General features: G+C 43.5%; 1 protein-coding gene across 4 annotated transcripts in view; it reads left to right on the top strand.

Annotated features, from left to right (window-relative positions):
• The window catches only part of LOC126281458 (proline-rich protein 36), a 795,503-nt gene that overhangs the window by 610,182 nt on the left and 161,629 nt on the right, over positions 1–23,692 (top strand). For all 4 annotated transcript variants that reach the window (XM_049980446.1, XM_049980443.1, XM_049980444.1 and 1 more), the window contains 2 exons: positions 6,597–6,913; positions 13,706–13,993. In XM_049980446.1, coding sequence (XP_049836403.1) covers positions 6,597–6,913; positions 13,706–13,993 — 605 coding nt within the window. The remainder of the gene's footprint in view (positions 1–6,596; positions 6,914–13,705; positions 13,994–23,692) is intronic.

Raw genomic sequence — 23,692 nt, 5'->3', positions numbered from 1 at the left:
ATAGAAACACCGAGTTTGTCAGACATGAAGAATGGTACACCTAAGGAAACAGCAGAACGAAAAGAGGCAAACACACACTTTTGGATATAGTTGTTGAAGAATGCCTGGTTTACTGTTGTTCTGCTATGTAAACATATTTATGCGGGCTTACTCGTAATGGAGTGTGAAGAGTACCCGTACACCTGAAAGAGATAAATGAAACTGAACACCGTTTCAAAGACGAAATTGCTGAGAAAAAAAAGGGAGTTAGTCTTTTTCAGTACCACAAAACCAAACTGCCAAAAAGAAAGTCGACCGGAACATCTTATAGCAGGACACTTCGGTTCAGAAAGATGTTACGTTAGACTTATACTTTGAAATTTGATTTAATTTTCTCTTGCTTAATACCTTTTTTTATTTTCGTTCTGCGTTATTTTGATCATTTTTAGAAGGGTCGCAAGTCGTGTGTGTATGTGTGTGTATGTGTGTGTGTGTGTGTGTGTGTGTGTGTGTGTGTGTGTGTGTGCGTGCGCGTCTTTTACTGACGAAGACTGTGGGCGAAAGCTATGTGTGAGTGTCTTTTAATTTTGCCTGTCTGCAACTTGACGTGTTTCCTTTACCGTAAGTAGCAATCTTTCTTTTCCTATATTGCTGACATTATGTAAGTAAATATTATATGTTTTTAAAACGGAAAACTTTGTTATTTCCTATGTTTTAAAACAAAAATGCAATGGGATCCGGGTTTGGATACTTCCCTCTCTGCATGGTGAGGAGGAAACCTTGTAGGTTGTTAGACCATGTCATGTCATCTTCCTCTTCCTACAGAGTCGACGTTTCGACCTCTATACTGAGACGTTTTTTAGTATTTTCAAGTGCCCCGGTTAGCTGGAGGTTCATGGTTGTTACTGTAACTTATTTTCTGTCGTTTACGACGGATCACGTGTTCTGCGGAAACGGAAAAATGGTTACTTCGCCCTTCGTTCAATTAACGAACTGCATTGGGACATCTTGAAGAAGATCCCAGCAGAAGGGACGAAACGTCGATTCCCTAAGACGAAATCAGAGACGAAAATGAAGTGGCTTAACAGTCTAGGAGATTTTACCTTCAATTACAACAGCCACGAAGATCTTGAGACTTACACAGTACACATGGTACCTATGATCAATGAAGACGTACGCTCTATGTACGGATTCTGACTAGTGGAATGGAAATAAATGTCTTAGCATAGAGTGCAACACGTCAACTAACAGTAACTTCTTTGAGTCATACCAAAAGAGATGTCGGCTGTAGAGTCTCGTTGTCACCTAGTGAGAAGGTACTTAAGACAAGTTCCGACTTCCGAAAGCGTAATTATTTCGTTCAGAGATATCGACACTTCGTGTAAAAGATCATGTTTTTGAAGAGATTTGCCCACTGACCCGATGCGAAGGTTTATAACTTCTAATGAAGGCGGTGAGGGAGAGGATATTCGAGGTCACCCTAATGGTTTTATTAGGGTGTGGACAATCCTTGGGTGGGTTCTTCGTGCTGGCTTCCTTTCTCGCGCCGAGGTCACGTCAACCGTCACACCTGCTGTTCAGCCACCGGCGTCTTAAGATCCGATTCGAAAGGATGCAAAGTTTTGTGTTACGTCTCTCATTTCTTAGCTGCTGTTTGCATCTCGGTTGTAAGTTACATGGACGAGGAAAAAATAAATATGCCTGTATTCTGTGAAGCGGTATATTACCCGAGATACTTTCCTCGAGACGTTTCCAGTAAGTCTGGACCATTCAGACAATCACAGTGCGGCAAGTTCTTCCGTTCTCCTAAATAGTTACGCTACACGTTGCACACATGATTGCATGTGCTCGTAAGCGATTTCTTTTTCTAAGGATATTCGGGCACTTTTTAAACGCTGGAAAACTTGCATTGGACGTAAGGTAGAGGAAATATGTCAAAAAATGGCATAGCTTTGTGTATTGTGGTTAAAATGTTTTTAAAATGTTTCCTACGTGCCTGTGACTCATTCTCATATCACGCAAACAAAAACAGCAAAACGAAAGAGGAAAATTTGCGTTACTTCTGACAAACGTAAGCAAGTATTTCCAAATAGAATCGTTTCTCGCAGCACCAAAGTAGATTAGACGCTTCTTATGTTCATAATCTTATCTGTTTTATAAACTTATACTTCATACAGAGTTTTTGTTGGTTTCCGGGTGAAGTATTACGTGTTCAGATGTGTGGAAACTCGTGGACCGGGTCTGGGGATGAGGGGAGGATTTTTTTTTTTTTTTGGGAGGGGGGCGGCGTGGGTTATCGTGGCACACTGGGGAAAACGACACAACGTTCTCTCGACAATAAATAAATCTATATACATACAATCTAGCGATTGTACTGGTCGTTACTTTCACTGATTAATAAGTAACTGATGGTAGTTTCATCGCTATGCTCGGTGGTAATGCAGTCACAGTGGGTAAAACAAAATAAAGCGTACAACAGGCTATATTTGTTATTACTCAGTCTCCTAACCACGGAGAAGCTGTGCGACCACTAGAGAACCTTGATATTTAAATTCAGTCTGCTTATAAGAGATTGTTATTTCTTTTAATTGAAGGGGCAGTTAAAAATAAGTTGAAAGAGGCCAAAATTCTTTAATTCTTAATTGAATTCACACAAAATGACGCTAATACTGTGGGGAGGTGCCAAGTCATAGGGAAGATTGCGTGAAGGAAACGCAGCAAGGAACCTCATCTGAACAGCTGACGAATGCAAAGTGAGTGAGACAGAATCACAAATTAAAAGTAAATTCGGCAACCTCAGTTGCGTACCAGAACAAGTAAGCTGCATGCCGCTCAGAATATGGATCATGGTACCGCAGACTGCGGCAGTTTCATTACCCCAAAAACAGCCAAGTGTGCAAAAATCAGCACCAGGTTGCAGCAGGGAGACATATAGCTACGAATCTTCATTGTCTATCCTCAACTCTCTAATTTCCTAAGAACTTTACATGGAGAGGACAACATAATGCTGCTGCCAATACGACTGAGGAGAATATCAGTCATTTGAGAAAAAGAAAAAACAAGGGAAACACCATAAACTTCCTACTCTTGGTGTGCAATATGCACATTAACAAACATGAGGTTGGTACCGGCCTGGACCAGTGTGTCCTTAATTGGTTGGCTTCGTTACGCCAAGCACAGTGGTGGGAAGGAGGGGGTGGGGGGGAGGCAACACATTCAATTGACCACACCGAAATTTTTGGATTGAAACCAATCGATTATCTTACACTAGGCGGGCAGAGCTACGCCTTATTGTCCTTTGCTGTTAATGCTAAAAACGCATAAGTGTATTCAGTTATTCTCTGCGACAGCGATGGTGGCACAGTATACTCTGTCCTCAGTGAAGACAGGCGTCAGCCAGCTCTGTCCACAAAGGTAGGGAGTAAGCTACTGCTCCACTTCCGCGAAAAATGCCCATCTCCATGCGGAAGCTCGCCTTTCCTAAACAGCTTCGCTGACGGGCTTCCGCTGACAAATTAGGAACGGGGGACTACACGGGAAGTGCACCATCCCAGGAAGAAAAATGCAAAGCTTTCCCTGCTTACAATCACTATAGAATAGCCACGAAACAGCTTCAGAAAAATTAAACAATATTGCTCTGCAATATGCCATAGCAAAGTCACAACCCGTTCCTCACTCCTGAAGATCTGTGTTAAAGTGATGTCAAGTTTCATCATTGCTGAAACAGGTTCGCTGATCATTTGTATTTATAAATCTTCCTGTCTTTTTTTTAGAATGTATCGCTGTACATTTCAGAATACATGCCTCTTCCGTACAGCCCATTCTGTCTCTATTCTTTAGTATAATTCTGCATGCGTCTGCTCGCAGTAGCATGCCATGAACCTAAGGAATGTTTCCACCAAAAGAAAATTCAGTTAGTTCAAGAACACAAGACCACATCAGTCAAAAGCATTATTAGACTGTAACAATACTTCATAGAATGCAAATTCTATACTTTTGGCAGATGATACAAGTAAAGGGATAAAAAAATAGTATCAGTCTACGAGTAGTTACTGAAGAGACAACTAATGAAATATTCGAAAAAAAAATTAAGAAAAGATAAAAAGTATAAATTTTTCCGTTTCTGGGACAACAAATACACTGCAACCTCAATTGGATTTAACGAAGTGCCTTGGTTCAGCTAAGTTATGCGTGATTACTGTTATAGGCGATGTAGAAATTCAGATAAACCTATTTTATTCTGCCTATTCCATACACTAATCAGTTATGGAAATATTTTTTCGGAAAATTCAATTTATAGAGAATGTATCTTCAGAATATAAAACCGTGTTGTTGCAGTTATACCTGATGTTAACCACAAAACATCCCGCAGAAATCTATTCAAAACAACGGAATATTTTGACAAATATTTCATAATACATAGATCTGTGAGTGATCTCTGTCATTAGCAATATATTTCTGTTTATAAAAAATTTTGAACAGCTTGAATACAACACCAGGACCAAAAACCCTCTACATTGACTTCATTTGTACAGAAAAGTGTCCAACCCTGGGACATGCATGCATTCAATAATCTCCCAGATCACATTTTCATGTGGGTAATATGGAAAGGCTCTGAATGAAAGAACTATATGTTGCGCAATATAATTAGAATTAGCACACAGTAATGCAAAGTCGTTTCACTACATCACATGTAAATAAATTTAATGTTCAACGTTGGCTTCTTTCCACATCTCAGAGACCAGTCTCTGTGGGATCCATGGAATGCGACTAATGTAATGCAACTTCATTTCTCGTACCCGGTAAGGAAAAGTGAACTAGGAATGCGTCCTTAGTTGTTTGCTCTTCATCGTGTTCTGCCCTAACATTAATTGCATCTCAAATATGCCTAAGATGCTCTCATAGAAAACTCAGACAGAAACACACACACACACACACACACACACACACACACACACACACACACACACACACACACACAACACTATACTATACTATTTAGCCAGTATGAGCAGCCGTGCCTTATGCTCGACGCTATTCATTCCACTCTACCACCACTTCCCGCCCAGATATTCCGTTTTACGAGATAATTTGCGCAATTAGATGAGATATGAATGGAAACGCCCTGACTCTTGTGCCGTTTCTCCGAACTCGGCTTGAATGATTTACGGTTGCGCGAGTTACATTAACCCAGACTCACCTCGGCTTTAAATTTATCCGGCAACCTCGGCGTCGCGCGGGAAAGTAGAATTTAATTGCCGTATAAAAGAAAGACTCGAGGGCCAATTTGTTATTCTGTACTGCGGCACAGAGATTGGGAAACTTTGGTAACCACACCAGTTGGAGCGCTTGCTACCCAGGTTAATAGTCGTCATCGTGTTCGAGAGAAATGACGGCGGGGCCGGAAAGGATGGTTTACGATGTCGGAAAATCGCCTCCTACGACCGATGTAGAATTACCTCGCAGTAAATTGCTGGTTCGGGCTTTATGATCCATGAAATTTTGAACGAGTTACGTGGAATCCCGCCGCGGAAAAATCAACCATTGTCGTATCCAGCTGTGATGTATGATATGTTGCGTGTTGGCTTTACAAACGTTACGTGCTGAAGTACTGAGACGGGTTTCTAGAAGTTTATATCGTTCACAACAAATGAAGTCAGCTGTCAGATCTGTGGCAGCAATACTACAAATTGTTCGGCATTACGTACCTTTGTAGGATTGGGTCGTAGTTTACCGCAGAGAAGGAAACAACTATTTTCATTGACAGATGTAACATAGTTCAAACATTTATGCTACTCGCATCCTTATTCAAATACGACTGTCGCTGTACACACTATTTTAACGTCAATTCCATAAAGTGAGACAGAAGCCTGCAGGGGTATTTACTTGCTGCTCATTATAGGTACGTGTCAGTGTCCTGCAGGTTAACGGAAGCTTGCTAATAGTTTTCACATATCTTATAATTCTAGGCTGCTCATGTAGGTTGCGCTGTCTCCGAGATTCATTGTTATCCATCTATCCTGCGCCTTCATATAGGCAACGCAATGAACAGATCCGTAAAATGGGCTGCTGTAGCACCGTGCTGAACAGTTCGCAAGAATGAACTTCACGCACGTGTCGACGTTTGCTGTGTCATAAACGTCGCCCCTACTCAAGACCTGTAAAGTAAGTTAAAGGTTGGAGAGATGTGCTATCGACGGACGTGTTTCTGTTTTCAGCAAGTGTGATAATACTGGCGCAGTCATCTTCTGAAACACCAGGGGTCCTTATAAATAAACCCGTATGTCTCACCATTACCCACATTGGAAAACTAAATGGATGTATATACTTGTTTCATACTGTTACTTATGACTGCGAACTGTACATTAATGTCTGTGATTCAGTAAGAAAACTGGTACTGAAAAGAAACTCGTTCATACAGATTTTCGTGCGCATATTACAAGCAGTTAATGAATATGATTTATAATGAAATGCTCTTGTCTTACTCATGAGGTACAGTTACAACGTGCTTGTAATTAAAAAGGACGTTATGTGTACTCTTAGTCTCGTCTAACGCTGAACACACTTTATAGTAGTCTCGTGCAGTGATTTATGTGGGTTTCACGTTTCACCCGCAGGAGCTGCGCCGAGCCCGAAATCGACCACGAAGACGACTGTGATCGAGACTCGACCGCCGACCACCAGCAGCGCAGCACCGCCAGCGGCTATCAAGCCCAGCAAGACTGTCTCCAGCGACCCCACGTCTGACAAGAAGGCCCGGCCCGCATCCAACGTGGAGGTGCGCGTCGGCGCTCCGGCCACTGTCGTCTTCTCCAGCGTGGTAGAAGTGCGCAAGCCGGCCGCCTCCAGCAAGGTGCAGGTGCTGACCGGGCCGGCCTCCAGCGAGGTCCACGTCCAGAACAGGCCGCCCTCCAGCGTCGTCCACATCGTCAAGGTTCGTCTGCCCTCCATGTTCACATTCTCAGATGGCACAGCGGCAGGCAAACGATTCGCCTCTGGTTAACTAGAAGCATAAAATCATTATCAGCCCTGTCCTATTTAAAGGCAACGGCCTTGCCGCAGTGGGTACACCGGTTCCCGTCAAATCACCGAAGTTAAGCGCTGTCGGGCGTGGCCAGCACGTGGATGGGTAACCATCCGGGCCGCCATGCGGGGTGCACTCAGCCTCGTGATGCCAATTGAGGGGCTACTCGACCGAATAGTAGCGGCTCCGGTCAAAGAAACCCATCATAACGACCGGGAGAGCGGTGTGCTGACCACACGCCCCTCCTATACGCATCCTGCGCTGAGGACGATACGGCGGTCGGATGGTCCTGGTGTGCCACGTGTGGCCTGATGACGGTGTGCTACTGTTTTATTAACGGATTGATTCCTTTTGTAACATAACTGTACTTGGGAAGCTATTTACATTACGTTTCAGAATTATTGTTATTATTTGCGTTTTCACATCAGATACACTAGCTACTACCTGCAGCTCTGCTCGCACACCAGCAGTTTTGCTGTGATGAGTGATGGTCACTAAATTAGCTACTGTACGTGCAGCGACATCAGCTACCCTCACATGTCTGCTGGTTGGGGTAAACGCAGCTTGTTATGAGAGCCTCACTGCCCCAGCGCACGATGCGTCGGCATGTTCAGAAGCACACACCTTTTCATCGTGCTATTGAAGCAGTCGTACAGTATGCAACAAATGGTGTGGAGGTATGGATCAAACACTCTGAAGTAAAACCGTTGTATTCATTACTTTGAATCATTTCAAATAGCACATATTAAACAGAAAAAATTCTTTTCACAAATATGGTAAATATTGAAATCGGAAATAGCTTTTTTGAAGAATAAGTATTTTTCCCTGATTCACGTAATATTCTTCAAATCAATTAGTAACCTATACTATACGGTTTCTAAAGCAGCTCATGTTCTTCCTCAGGGTTCAATATACCTTCATACCAAATTTCATCGGAATCAGTTCAGTGGGTTACTCGGGAAAACATACTTACAATGTTAATTTAGCATTTATTATATTAGCAAACATAAAACTGTCAATTACTGTACCTTGCTTTGTGGTCCGACTTTGATGGAATAAAGCCTGTTACAGGCCTCCATGCTATGCTCAATTTACCTGTGAATACTGCATTAAAGAGATTAGCATGGTCCAACAGACAAGAAAGTATTGTAGATTTATTGCTAATATGTATTAATGAAGGTAAAAAACTTATGGTTAATTTGAATCGCTCGTACAGAGCGAACTGAAGTGAGACGATCACTTACAGCTAATCCCAGACAAGACACTTCTCACACTCAGATTTATTAGAAGAATTCTTAGGAAGTGTGGTCCACCCGTAAAGGAGGGAGGTAACTTAACAGCTCTCTTTCGACTAATAACTGAATACTTCTTGTCAGTCTGGGGTCCATATTATATAGGGCTGATACAAAGTATACAGAAGATCCAAGGAAGAGTAGCGTGCTTCTTCTGACTTCCATTTAGTGATCGCGAAAGCTTCTTGTAGATACACAGCCACCTTCAGAGGCAGACGCTGAAACAGAGGTTTCCTGCATCACCTTATAATTTATTATTGAAATTCCGAGATCGTAGGTTCATAGAAGAGCCAGTTAATACATTCCCTCCTTTTACGTCCGTCTCGAGAAAAGACTACGAACGTAAAATTCGGTCTGAGCTCATATTGCGCGTCATCAACAGTCGTTCCTCCCCCAAACCATTCACGATTGGAGAAGGGAATGATGAATTGACAGTGACACACCATATTCCCGCCGCCACTCACCGTAAGGTAGCTTTCAGAGTACGGATTTCCATTCGGATGTACACGTAACTTCCACATCGAAACTGCAAACTGCCGTTTCGTGTGGTAGGGAGGGGTCCGTCTGATGCAACTACCTCGCTTGTTAATTAACCAGCTTCCGTCCAATCCAGTTGGCGTTTTGTATTCCCTTTTCAATTGGTACATTTCAATTACATCTAAACCTCTAAAATGTTTATGACGTCATCGCTGTATGAGGTGGAATGTCATATTCTCGACGAAAATCTTGCTGCGCAGCTGTAATTTAATTCACCTGCTGCAATCAAGAACCAAAAACGCCTTTTTTATGTGTTATCGCCACACCTAGTGAACGTCATCAGGCAGAACCCTAGCTGCACATAAGGCATCAACTTACAACTGATGCGACAGTAAACTTTCTCCCTCTAAGTTTATTATTTTCATTTACGGAGAAGAAGCAGTCTCGTGAAGCAGAGTGAACATGTTGTAACCCTTTGGTTGGCACGGTTGCTGTGAAACAACTTCAAAATGCATACTGATTCCTGCGACATGTTTCAAGTTTCGTGCTTTGGTAGGTAATGGTGCTTGCAAGCAACATTTAAGATCTCATATACTGCGATGTTCTGTACTCTGTAGTGAAAAGTTTCTGAATAGTGTGCACCTTTAACAGACATGTTGCACCGTTATGTGAGCATCAGTCACAAGTAAAGCAATTTCATACATGTTTTATGTCCGCCGTTTTTCATTGTGCAACGAAATTTGCTTATAAATGGCAAGAGAAAGTCTTGAAGGTGCGTTGTTATGGAGATGTGTTAGCGAGTTCTTACCTATGACACTGCAAATGGACTATTATTTTCTGGGAAGACGAAGCGTGGCTTTGAGTACACGACAGACAAAAAGGCCAAGAGAACAAGTAAACATGTGAACGTGAGCCGGTGAACGATATACGATATGACAGTTTTGGTCACTGGCCAGAATATAGAGCAAAAGTGAGGATGTAAACATTGACCTCAGGAACGGGCTAATGTAAAACGCTGAGAATGTGAAATTGTTCTGTGATTTGTGGAAAGACTTTTCACTTACAATAGTGCAAAATGCAACCGTTTTTCAGCTACTCGGACAACTATGTAGTACATTCATTGTAGCACCCATGGGCAATGATACTTACAGGTAACACACTTTATTTGGAAGTAATGTATGGAAAATGGTTCACATGACCGTATACTTCTAATTTAAGTTACTTAACGCTCCTTCATCGCAACAATTCTGTGTGTGACAAATAAAGGGTTAAGCACTTCGTACATTATTTTTCAGGTTAAGTTATATAGGGATTTGAATCAGTCCGATAATAGATTAATTTCAATAAATTCACATTTAATGACATTATTGTCAAAGCGCTGTTAAACTCTGACCACCTTCACCTCCTTTTCCAAACCCAATGCAGTCTTAGTACAAGGTTATCCAGATCTAGTTCTAGTCTTCTGTTCCCGAGAAGCTGTAGACTATTTATCCTGCGACAAAGCTGAGAGGTTGCGCTGCCAGATGGCACACTTCCTTTAATGCCGCCCCCACACCCTTGACTCGAGAGAATAACTCATACGTGAAATTCGGCAGTCCTCTTCTGGTGGCCTTGACGCTCTTAAATGTCAAGCCGCAAACTCGAACCTGGTGACCCGACTGACCATCTGCTCAACCACATGCCATCCGCAAGAGATGCTTCCGTCGATAGAGGTGTTGCTTCATCTCGTAAAATGCAAAGTACACGCCAATTTGTTCCGCCATCCTAAGGTCCGCTTACCACCTGGTGCTCTGTTAGGTGAGCAGGTGTAATATATAGATCAATAGCGTCTGGACGGAGGTGTCACGAATCCTGCTTGCATTCATCATTCCCTCTTTAACCCTTTCTCTTCTCCTAGCACAATTTTTTTGTAACAATTATTTACACCAAGGAAAAATAATACTGCGCGACACCATGTCTGTGTCTCTAAATTATAGTGCCACTGTGGTTGCTAATTTCGTTGTGGATGGTTGAATTGTGAACTGCGATAATGTTCGGTGGTTAGTCCTATATTGTGAAACGTTACTTAAATTTTGTTATCCTATCAAAAGAACAAGACTAGCACTCCATTTTTATAGCAGGCGTTGCTTTATTACAAAGTCCTCTAAAACCTCTAAATGACAGAGACACTTGGTGACAGGATTTGGGCCTCGGCGGTAATGGGTGTTTTTCACGCACAAAACGTGCCAGCGTAAGATGCCGATAAATAAGTGAACAGAGTGGTTACGTGGTTAAGACATTGGTGGAACAAACACCAAATTCCCTTCTAGTAACCCTGTATCAGATTCAGCTTGGTCTACCTAGTTGACGTTAGACTAATTCCTGTATGATTTATTAAAATGCAGTACTTTGTTCATGTTCTTTTAATTGTGCTAGTAATCCTCTTGTTCCTTTTTTTGTTGTCTAGGAAAGGGCCATTTTTGTGCATGTTTGGCAGTTTCTTAACAGAATACATTCCGTGCCATGATGAACTCAAGATTCTGCCACTTGAAAACAACTCACAGTACATAATAACAAAAGATGGCATTGTAGATGGCTTCGAAAATATTTATTTATCTTTGTCTCTGCTGCAGAACACGAAATACAGAATTTGTCCATTTCCACTTTGCACTCCAGCATGCTAAGAGAAATTCGGATTCCATGACAGTTGATAACAATAGCGTGGTATAGTACTTTCGAACACAAGAACAAGAGTAATTTTTCTCCCTATTTGCAAGTAGATATAACTTACATATTATTGAGTATTTATTGGATGTTTCACGGCACACCGCATACAGTTAAGTGCCTCTTTTGATCCTTATTGAATTCACATTTTCATTAGTTAATCGTGTCTATTTGTAACATATATCACGGATGGAAGCGAACTGAAGATGAACGGAAAGGTCAAAACTTGATCATTAAGATATTCGAAAATTGAAGTATTATGCACTCACGTATCTATAGAAGGTTATTGAACATTAGGTCGACTTTTATAACGAGTGACTAGGTTCTCCGCGGAATTGGAAAGTAAAAGTGCTTGAGGCGTATAATAACGGAATTGTAGAATTATTTGCGTTTTCCGAAAGCAGATCTTACCCGACGTATTTTCCTTTCAGATGTGATTGTGACACACAGTAAGACTTTTATTCACCACTTTCTTCATCGCATTTGATAAATTCACAATACTTGATTTGTTTCCACTGTAGTGATTCGTGATCAGAACCAGCATGTTGTTACGAAACTAACACATCAAGTCGTCATCTAGAGCCCATCGTTGTTCTTCAAGCCGACTTACTTTAAATAACCACTATGAACGACAGACGTCAACTTCTGTTACTTTCGCAAAATGATACTGGTTATGACGATGCGTTATTAAATCCGAAACAGATTAACTGTCTTTAAACCATCAGACGCGACCTAGAAATCGGTGAAAAAAACTGTTAGTATGAAATACGCTACACGATAAAAAAAAGTGAAGCACCCAGAAAGGGACACGGAAACGAACTGAAATATAATGGACCGGGGAATTAAGCTCTGTATTTCTGTAATTACAAAACAGAGTCACTTAATTGTGGTAACTGGTCCCAGATATCCCTGATACTGATACTAGGATGGGGTTGATGCCCGAGCTAGTTTGTCACTTGTCCTGTCGGGGACCGATAGGGATCTTGTTGACTACGGGAGTACCTCACCATCACACATATAGTTTATAGAGACACGTGCCATGTGTGGAGGAACGGTCGCGTGAGTCGTAACAAATGGCTCTGAGCAGTATGGGACTTAACTTCTGAGGTCATCCGTCCCCTAGAACTTAGAACTACTTAAACCTACCTAACCTAAGGACATCACACACATCCATGCCCTAGGCAGGTATCGAAGCTGCGACCATAGCGGTCGCGCGGTTCCAGACTGTAGCGTCTAGAACCGCTCGGCCACTGCGGCCGGCTGAGACGTAACACATGGACGTCGGATGTCTGCAGCATACTGTTCTGCCATCATAGTTCCCTGAATCCTACCAGTCCTGACCTGAAGTGAGGCCCGAAGAACCTCATATCATAACCCCAAAGAACTCTTCTGTAAATCTCCATAACACTGGCAAAGTGGGACACGGCACCTCTTTCTAGTTCACCGTCATACTCGACGGCATTGGTCAACCGGAGTCGACCAGAACCACGATTCGTCGCTCAACATAACGGGATGCCTTTCATCGACAATCCGTGCTTCCCGGTCAGACATCACCCAAAATAAAGCCGTTTGTTTTGTGGTGTTAACGGCAGCATTCACGTGGGACGATAATTCCCTAGAGGGAATGCTAGTCGCAGACCAATGGTGCGGCATAACTCAGAATGTTTCTCGATTGCTGGCACCGATGTGTAAGGGTTGCGGTATACTTGATGCATAATATGGCGATATTCCCTCGTAGTAGTTGAACGGAACCTTGGCGGCTAGTATTTCTGCCCACACATTTCCATACAGCCCAATACTCGAACGCTGTCACTTCTGAATGAAGAACAAAGCTGGATGTTGGAAAATTTCATAAGCCAGCCCTACGAGACCCACAATGAGGCTTCCACACTGTGTTACGTGCTGATAATGCTGCCTCAAACGATTACGTGACATCTCCATGTCCTTCACTGCGCTCGCCCAACATGTGACGCTCTTCACGCCCCTTCACCCTACCAGGCCTGATGAAGGCTCGAAATATAAACAACACGAAAGGACTCTGGTGGCCATCATACTTGTAACAGACAATTGCGACTCTAATAGTTTACACACCCGCCGATAGTGTGTACACGTACGAAGTGATACTAATAGGCGGTGTAGATGGCATACTCCAGTTTGTAAATGCCACATTTCGTTGACTGCAGGAAGCTCTCGGAATGAGCGGGCACGTGTGCTTGTGTGTGTGTGGCAGGCGCCGGTGAGCAAGGTGGAGGTCCGCGGCCCCGCGCCGAGCGCCAGCCCTGTGCCGAGGCCCAAATCGGCGCCCTCGAGCGTGGTAGAGGTGCGCGGCGGCGCCTCCAGCGTCGTCTTCTCGCCCGCGTCGCGGCCGCCCCCGCAGCTGCTGTCCTCCGTGGTCGAGGTGTTCTCCAGCTCCTCCAGCGACGACGAGCCGGCGCTGCTGCTCGGCGACAACGCCCTAGAGCCCGAGTACGACTTCCTTTCCAGGCAGCCCTCGGAGGTCGTCGACGAGACCTATAAGGTAAGAGCGTGCAGGCTCGTCATTTACGACAACGGGAAGTACCAGAGCGTGCTGGAAAGTCAACCCCCGAATTTTTATGCGAAAACTCTTAAATAATCGCAAATGAAATCTGCATCTTTTTTCACCTTGCCTGCATATCTGCAGCCCTCTGCAGTACTCAAGGTACTCTCCGCCACACACCGTCAGGTGGCTTGCAAAGTAAGGATGTAGATGTAGATGTATAGGGCTCCGAATTGTAGCGTGTAACGATGCGGTATGTAACGTAACTACACTGCCCAGTCCATTAATGTGGCAACTTGCCAAAAGCCTGAATAACAACCGTTTGCAGCGCGGATACGTACGAGACTTGGAGGAATGGAGTTCAAAAATGGCTCTGAGCACTATGCGACTTAACTGATGAGGTCATCAGTCCCCTAGAACGTAGGACTACCTAAACCTAACTAATCTAAGGACATCACACACATCCATGCCCGAGGCACGATTCCAACCTGCGACCGTAGCGGTCGCGCGGTTACTGACTGTAGCGCCTAGAACCGCTCGGCCACCCCGGCCTGCGTACTTAAAGCAAACCTGATTCGCATTCTCATAGTCGTACTACTAGCTCCTGTCTTATGCGTGCGAGTGGAGCGAAATATGAAGAGACTAATTTCTGAAACTTAGAAACACTCCTACCAACTTCCGTTTATGTCGCACAACTCCTTATTAGTTTATGATTTTTTTTCCTCGTCAGCGTATTAACAATCGGTTACGAACGACTTTCACTGTATCCTTCGTACATCGAGTACAGTTTTGGTTTTCATCCGTAAGTGGCAGATCTAGAGCTGTCTTAAAGGCGAGCTATCGTAAAGGCAAACTATCCGCATGACAAACATCTGGCGAGAAACATGGAGAAGAAGAGGACATATTTGCCGCTGCATCGTGATGAAGGCACTTGAGGAAGCCGAGCTCACAAACAAAGAGGCAGAGGATGGGAGGGAACGAGAAAGATACTGCCAGAAGGACCGTGAGGTGGCAACAGCCGAGGAGGAATGGGGTCGAGGCTTGCGCATTACAGATGGGTAGTTCGCGAACGAACGGGTGCAAAGGAATGGTTCACCAAGATGAACGACAGGACCGAGGAACGAATTCGATGGAACGATCGGCGAGGCATGGAGTCAACGAGGTTTTGGAACGCACCGACGGGGCTGTGTACGCATGCTCACTCCATAGCTACACTAGAGTTCTCGGTTGGGGATATGTGGTGTCACACCCCGCTCGAGGTGGTCGATTCGGATTACATTCAGGGAGCTTCGTGACCACACATCATAGATGCAATTGTCCAGGCCATGACGCTCACTTCTCCGGCCTGGACTATTCCGATGATTGTTGCAGGTGTTTGCTTCCTGATTGTTTGGTTCAAATGTCTCTGAGCATTATGGGACTTAACAGCTACGGTCATCAGTCCCCTAGAACTTAGAACTACTTAAACCTAACTAACCTAAGGACATCACACACATCCAAGCCCGAGGCAGGATTCGAACCTGCGACCGTAGCGGTAGCGCGGCTCCAGACTGAAGCGCCTAGAACCGCTCGGCCACAGCGGCCGGCGTGGCTCCATCAATAAAGTCAAAATTTCTACTGTGATGATGCCGCCGAATTGGTCTCTCGTTGGCATAAATATGTTCGTCGCCAGGGTGACTACTTTGAGAAGTAAATATCTAGACAGGAAGAATAAAGACGTAGTATATTAATAACGTTTGTTTTATTTTAAAATCTTTAGGAGCTTTCACGTAAAAAATTTTGAGGCATTCCTTTCCAGTACGCCGTCGTAGTAGGAAAACACGATTACACGGTTACGGAACAATCACTGGAAGTAATCACATCAATTAAATATCTAAAAATAGACATACACGGCGACGTAATGCAAAACTATCAAATAAAACTAATCCCAAGTTAGGCATATGCCAAACTGAGATTCACTGTAAAAATTCTCATAAAATGTAGTCCATCTACAAAGGAGGTCGCTTACAAGACCCTCGTTCGAGGAATACTTGACTGTTGCTCGTCAATATGGAATCCATACGAGACGGGATTGATAAAGAAAGTAGAGAAGATCCAAACAGGAGCGGCGCATTTTGTAACATGTTCATACGATAAGCGAGAAGGCTCAACCGATACTAGTGGGGTCGTGCGGTTCTAGGCGCTGCAGTCCGGAACCGCGGGACTGCTACTGTCGCAGGTTCGAATCCTGCCTGGGGCATGGATGTGTGTGATGTCCTTAGGTTAATTAGGTTTAAGTAGTTCCAAATTCTAGGGGACTGGTGACCTAAGATGTTAAGTCCCATAGTGTTCAGAGCCATTTGATACCAGTGGCAGAAGCTGCAAAAATGTCTTTTGCATGACGGTGTGGATTGCTTTTAAAGCACAGAGACGGTAAGCTCATGGGAGATTCAGTGACTGTCTTACTTCCTCCAGCGTATATCTCACGAAAAGTACTGTAACGTAAAATTCGAGATGAGACGCAGGCGTAACAGCAGTCATTCTTCCTTACGAACCATTCGGGGTTGGGACAGAAAAAGAGGGATGTAACAGTGGTACACAAAATGCTATGGTGGATCGAGGTGTATAGATTTAGGTTATTAAAATTTGGTTGAACCACTCAAGATTCGTGTTAAGGTGACAAGTCACAGCACACTTTTGGAAAGCGTGCTCTGGTCTTTATGTAACGTACACAAGAATCTTTGAAAAAGATTAATACGTTTGCGACGTAAAACACAGTAAAACTGTATGACTAAACGGCTTCCATCTTATTTTACATTCGGGTATCTTCATATTCTGCTACACCTGCTTCTTCGTGCACATAGTCTTCTTCCAGAGGTTGACACTATCACCACCTATCGCGTGGTTTTTTTTTTTCTGAGACAGGTTGATTCGCGCCGCAGCCCACCTGTGGCGCAGTATGAAACGTTGAATAGACAGGTAAGCAACATGCTGCCTCGGAATAAAGCTAAAAATCAGAAGGAGTACCTAGCTTTTTCACGTCTTAAGGAATATTTTTAGTCTCCACTGGGAGAAGCATTTTTGAAATTGCTGCTGACATGTGGACAGCGTGTACAACAGACCTAATGATACAAAAAGGCCAGCATTTCGTGGTCGTGCGGTAGCGTTCTCGCTTGCCACACCCGGGTTCCCGGATTCGATTCCCGGCGGGGTCACGGATGTTCTCTGCCTCGTGATCGCTGGGTGTTGTGTGATGTCCTTAGGTTAGTTAGGTTTAAGTATTTCTATGTTCTAGGGGACTGATGACCATAGATGTTAAGTCCCATAGTGCTCAGAGCCATTTGAACGATCTTACCTCACAGTCGGGTGAAAGTGTTTACAGTTATGGTGATTACTTTTGAAATAAACTGTTTTCCTAATGTTTTCCGTCTGTCTCGTTTTCGTCTGACTGCTACTTATATTTATGTAGCAAGGTCAGTAGGGACACTGTGCTTGCTCGCGAATGACACATTTAAGTTGATGTTTTACACTAAGTACAATAGCTGTAACAGAATAAATTATGAAACTGAAGGTGTATCGCTCACTATTAGTATTTTAGATGTTGTAATTAAGACGTTACCTACATGATGTACAAGGAAGATACACGAAAATTTGGGAAATTTGTGGTAAGTTTCTTTAGGATGAAACTGCTGAGGTCATCTATCCGTAGACTTACACACTACTTAATCTAACTTCAACTAACGTACGATGACGACAACACAACACCCATGCCAGACAGATGACTCGTACCTCCGACGCAAGGAGCTGCGCATTCCGTGACAAGACGCCTTGGACCGCGCAGCTAACACCCGCGCGGCGGAGGTACACAAAAAGAAAGTAATGTGGCCATCTATTAATTTTATTCGAACTAGTTTCTGATAGGTAGTGCTTCGAGAAGCGGTTATCACTCTGTTTCTTTCATTACGTCTACGTCATCAAGCACTTTCTACACCATTACTGATCGCCCACTACCATGTTGCGCACTATGGCGATGTTTACGTATGTGGTCGCATTTTTGCACCGTCCTTCAAGGGGGGAACATTTTAAAAAGAAGTATGGCAACGTTTACATTCTGTTAACTGAAGAATACTGTAGGATTACAGTACACTCCTTCAATATTATTTGAGACTAAAGGCAGAACGCTTCTGGATTATCGAAAATCCACCACACTAGTGCCTGAAAAAGCAGCAAAAATCTGTAATGGATTATATGACACCGCCAGTCACTTGCATTAATTTACGAAAAAAATGCCCGCAAAGTGTAGGGTATCGAGGTCGGATGCCCCAGAATCTGGGCTTGCACGAATACTCCTCCACCCTCGTCATCACTCTTTTTTTTTTTTTTTTCGCCTTTTATAAATGGCTGGCGGTGCAGGGAATACTCGCCTCTCGGCGCGCTCCGCCAACTCGGGGCCGCCCATGTTCCGCAGAGTGTTGTCAGTTTTTATGAAGGTAGCGAACAATGCACATATTAGCATAGACAATGGCTTGCGGCCTAGCTAACACAAACCCATCACCATAACGCCGACGCCACTGCCCTTCGCGCTCTAGCGCAACAGCTGCAAGTTTCGGGTGCAAACCACGCCGCGTCACAAAGGTCGGTGGCGCGGCTCGCACGGCGTAATTTCGCTGGCATTCACGAAATTAATAACACAGAGCTCCGCAGTGTGCGGCGTACATAAAGGGAATGGGAGCGCAGCAAGCGATGTGACACTAATTCCCGCATGTCGGTCTATTTATAAACTCCCTGACACTTCCTGCTCAACTTTCAGAGCACTTTTAGTTACACTTCCTGCATTTCATTACTAATGTTATTTCGCTGCATTTCAGCGCGAGAGTCGTATGCTACCTGGTACTTTATTGTGGACTTTCGTTTTGGTACACCAGACAATCGAACCTCTAGTGTACAAATCTTTTGTATGGTTGTAAACTCCTTGTTAATTTGACGATTTAAAACTGTTTTCAGCTCTGCGGTATAATGTCATTTTAAAAATATACGTGTTTATAAGTTCACTGCAGGTTAAACCGGTAAACACGTTTCACAGTAAAATTACACACCTCTTATATCCGAGGACACGGGAGGAAATTTCTCGGTCTGGAGCTGGACAGCCATGCTTGCTATTTTTCAGCGAGTAGATTCATCCTCAAGACTGATTTTGGGAATATCTGTGAAGCACCTATTTTTGCTTCGCCTGGAAAATTTTAAAGCGTCTATTTTTTTTAAGGTTTTGGAATAGATGAAACAGGGTGTCAAATCTGTGAAATAGGATGTATACTCCAATAATTCGTGCTACATGTTGTGAAGGACCGTGAGTGGTCAGGTGAAATTTTCTAAAAAAGATTTTAATTTTTTTTCCTTTGGAAATCCAGTTCAGTTCTCGAATGCTTTTAACGCAGTTGCTCTTGAAAACTAGGGTACTGTTCGTCATTTTTTGTTTTACACAGTGTGGAGTACTTCACAAGAAAAGCGGTTTTGGCATCCCTATAAACACTGGCCACGAAATGCGCGAAAATAAAATCACTTTACATGCTTCTCAGGAATTTTCACATAGTGTTGAGGAATTAGTATTCGCAGTTTATTTTGGTCAGTGGTCAACAAATGCGACACTCGCTTTAGGTAAATTTTACTCGCTCTTAATTCTTCTCGCTCTAAATTAATCATTTTATTACGTTACCGTGTGACGTCAAATATTTTATAGTCTTTTACGGCTCATATGATGTTGTGCAGTATTTACATATTTACACTGGTGGCTTCAGTTTTGAGAATTACTTCATACTGGTCATTTTGAAGGCAGTGGCCTCATTTGACTTCAGGCAGCCAATTAATAGTTGTTGGAAAGCACTGCCGCACCTTTTTCGTATCAAATGGTTCAAATGGCTCTGAGCACTATGGGACTTAACATCTATATTTATGGTCATCAGTCCCCTAGAACTTAGAACTACTTAAACCTAACTAACCTAAGGACATCATACAATACCCAGCCATCACGAGGCAGAGAAAATCCCTGACCCCGCCCGGAATCGAACCCGGGAACCCGGGCGTGGGAAACGAGAACGCTACCGCACGACCACGAGATGTGGGCTGAGGTAAGACTTTCAGTATCTTTACGTATAAAAGTTTTCGACTGGTTAAAAAATGGTTCAAATGGCTCTTAGCAGTATGGCACTTAACATCTGTGGTCACCAGTCCCCTAGAACTTAGAACTACTTAAACCTAACTAACCTAAGGACATCACACATATCCATGCCGGAGGCAGGATTCGAACCTGCGACCGTAGTGGTCACGCGCTTGCAGACTGAAGCGCCTAGAACCGCACGGCCACAACGGCCGGCGGAATCTGGTTACGGAACGAAGATCATGACCATCAGTGTTCAACTAGTCCGAAAGTCTTTCTCCAGGGCTCCAATGATACGGAAATCGTATAGGGAGAGATCGGGACTGTGTGGGGGAATGTATAGCGCAACCCAACGAAACTTCAACGTGTGAGCCCTCCTATATGAAGTATACGCCTGGGTGCAGTCATGGTTCCATAGATAACGGCATATATTTTATCATTAAGCCACTGACCGGCTTGTCTAAGTGTGGGATAAATGTATTAACAGTTATGGCTATTGCTTTTGATATAATGAACAGTTTACTCATCTTTTTCCCACATGTTTCGTTTTCATTTGATTGTTCCTACATTTGCGTGAAAGTGCGTGAAAAACCACCTTAATCTCATGATGTGGCTGGCTGGTGAATCAGATCAGCGGTGTTTTACTCTATGCGTTTATTCGATCCCGGACTCGTCCATCTCCCTAGTCGAAAGCCATCTCGCAGCACTTGGAAAATACAAATTTCATACAATTTTGGCACACGTCGTTAGACGCGTATTTACATCACTGTGTCTTCGGCCACGAATAGGTACTAGTGCCTGCCAGACACACGTCTGTTATTAAAATCATTTAGGTTTGGATTACTGGAGGAGAGGGATTTACGAAACATGGCGTCAGAATAGTATGCAGAAAATGTCGATCCGCACTTCTATGAACACGGTCTACGTCATTGTGTAACAGTCGGTCGATTAATTCTAGTCCTGACATGTCCACGATGAGCCGGCGAAGCCTGACCTATCACGCTACCAGCCGCGGCAACCAAGAAAGCACTGACGACACTTATATGCGATTTGTCGTTATCATACGACGTCATCAGCTGCTCATGTATAATGACGTGGTTCGTCAAGGCTGACTTCTGGCATAGAGTTCTTGACAGTAGGTCATCTTTCAAAGGTTGTAGTCATGCTGCGCATTTACACAGTTGCAAAATGCATTCGGCGCATCTCGGCCATCACCGATATGTCGTACAAGTTCGGCTGTGATGTAGCCAAAGTGTTAGTAACAGTTAAGGATAGACTCCACTCGATGTGAGTTGAGTACTGGATAAAATAACAAACATTTATTGTCAAGAAGTTGGCAAATGTAAGTAGTTGCTGTCATTACCACGATGAAACTGGAACAGATATGACCGAAATTAATTTTTACTTAATTCTGCCACTTAAAAAACTTAAATGAATGTCCTCTGACGACGGCTGAGATGTAATTTGAGCATTGTTCTAAATGGGGCAACGTAATGACTAAATAATTACTTCAGAAGTGTGTGGAGTTCATATTATATCTGTTTCACGTATCTGCTGATCACAGCGGGTAAGTTTTCTAAAATAGAATACTACAGCAGTTTGTATAAGCTAAAATTATTTCATCGCGAAAAATGAAAACGTTGTGGCAGTAACTCTCCTGAAAAAGTGGTCTCGTGAATCCTTTACAGAATAATAAATGGACAGAGCACGAATGTTTGGCTTTGCGCTTCTTTTACTGAACGAGCACAAGAGGGAACGCGCTTTGGTCTCGCCAGATTCAATTACATTGTATTTTTCGCCACAGTTTTTGTGCAAGAATGCATTATTATTCTTTTTCCGTGAAACGATATCGCTGTTCAGCATTTTGTTTAATCTTTCCATTACTCGTTCCACTGACTTGTCTGTCCATTACGGTATTTAACCAAAATGCTAAGGACACTAATATAGTGTACGATTAGAAAAATTACCGTGATTTCTCTGTATATCAAGGCAGGCAGAAATTAATTGTGCAAAACGACATTTAAAAAATTCAAATGCATGAGGGTCCTGTTTCCCCTTCTATTTTCCAGGGTCTACTGAAACGGAAATCTTTAGAACGGTTTAACGCACAGCAATAGACGGAGATTATGTACATGTCCTGCTAAACAGCTCAATAAATAGGCGTTCAACTATTAACGTTATCAGAATGATTGCTGGCGTTACCAAATCAACACCTAAAAGTGGCTGCCAGCACTAAGCCACATTCCATCCCCTCAACTACGTCGCATAAATTCTCTCACGAACGAGTACGAGGGTCATGGACAGTAAAAACCCACTAGTCCATCAAGATGTCCATGATGCTCACAGTAACTGATTCTACTCTATGGCCAACGACAGTAACAGTAAGGGTCGCTGTGGAAGATGAGTTCGACATTACTAATGCATGGATTCAAGACTGGACCGGATGAAAAAGAAATAATTATATGCCGCGTGTCACCCAAAGACCACCGGAATTTGACTTGCCACGCACAACATGGTCAGTGCTAAACAGAATTGGAACGCAACAGGGTAGGCATGTATATCCTTTACACAAAAGAGGTAAGCAACCATCTCCATTTTATGACTGCGGAGAACCGCAGACAGTCCGACCTTTATCAAAGTCGGAAACGTGGTGGTACGCATTTCTCCTCCTTACACGAGGCATCACAACAATGTTTCACCAGGCAACGGCGGTCAACTGCTGTTTGTGTATAAGAAATCAGTTGGAAACTTTCCTCGTGTCAGCACGTTGTAGGTGTTGTGTGAATGCTCTGAATAGCTAATCATTTGCATACCACAGCTTCTTCTTCCTGTCGATTAAATTTCACGTCTGTAGCACGTCATCTTCGTGGTGTAGCAATTTTAATGGCCAGTAGTGTATTAAGATGAGCGAAAACCAGAATGCAGGGCGTAATTCGCTAGACACGCAGGTGAAATATATATATATATATATGGAATGGGTAAAAATTTCATCCTAAATCCCAAGAACGATTTTAAAGAAATTTAGTACAGATATTGCTTACAGACTGGAAAAAAATACTGTGGGGTTAGATCCACCAGAGTACAGTTGGGGTGAGCGTCATATCATAGAGGACGGGAGAGGAAGATGATATGCAGAGACATAGAGGGAGAAGGAGGAGATGAATACAGATGGGGAGGAAGCAGTGATGAACAGAGAGGATAGGAAGAAATGGGCAAAGAAAGAAAAGAGGAGATAGACAGACGCAGTGAGGAAGAAGAGATGGGTAGAGAGATGGAGGAAATGGACCTAGAGGGAGGGAGGAGGGGATGGACAAAGAACGAGGAAGAGAAGATGGACAGTGAGTGCGCGAGGGTGGGGGCGGGGGAGAGAGAGTAGAAAGATGACCAGAGAGAGGGCGTGGGGGAGATGGAATGAGAGGGTGAAGGAGGAGATGGACAGAGAGGGGGATGGACTAATAGAAGATTGGGGGAGGAGGGGATGGACAAAGAACAATGAAGAGGAGATGGACAGTGAGTACAGTGAGGGTGGGGGCGGGAGTGGGAGAGTGTAGAGATGTACAGAGAGA

The sequence above is a fragment of the Schistocerca gregaria genome, chromosome 7 (assembly GCF_023897955.1).
Source record: "Schistocerca gregaria isolate iqSchGreg1 chromosome 7, iqSchGreg1.2, whole genome shotgun sequence".
Classification (NCBI taxonomy): domain Eukaryota; kingdom Metazoa; phylum Arthropoda; class Insecta; order Orthoptera; family Acrididae; genus Schistocerca; species Schistocerca gregaria.
Note: the sequence above shows the minus strand (reverse complement) of the source record. Positions and strands in the feature narration are given on the sequence as shown.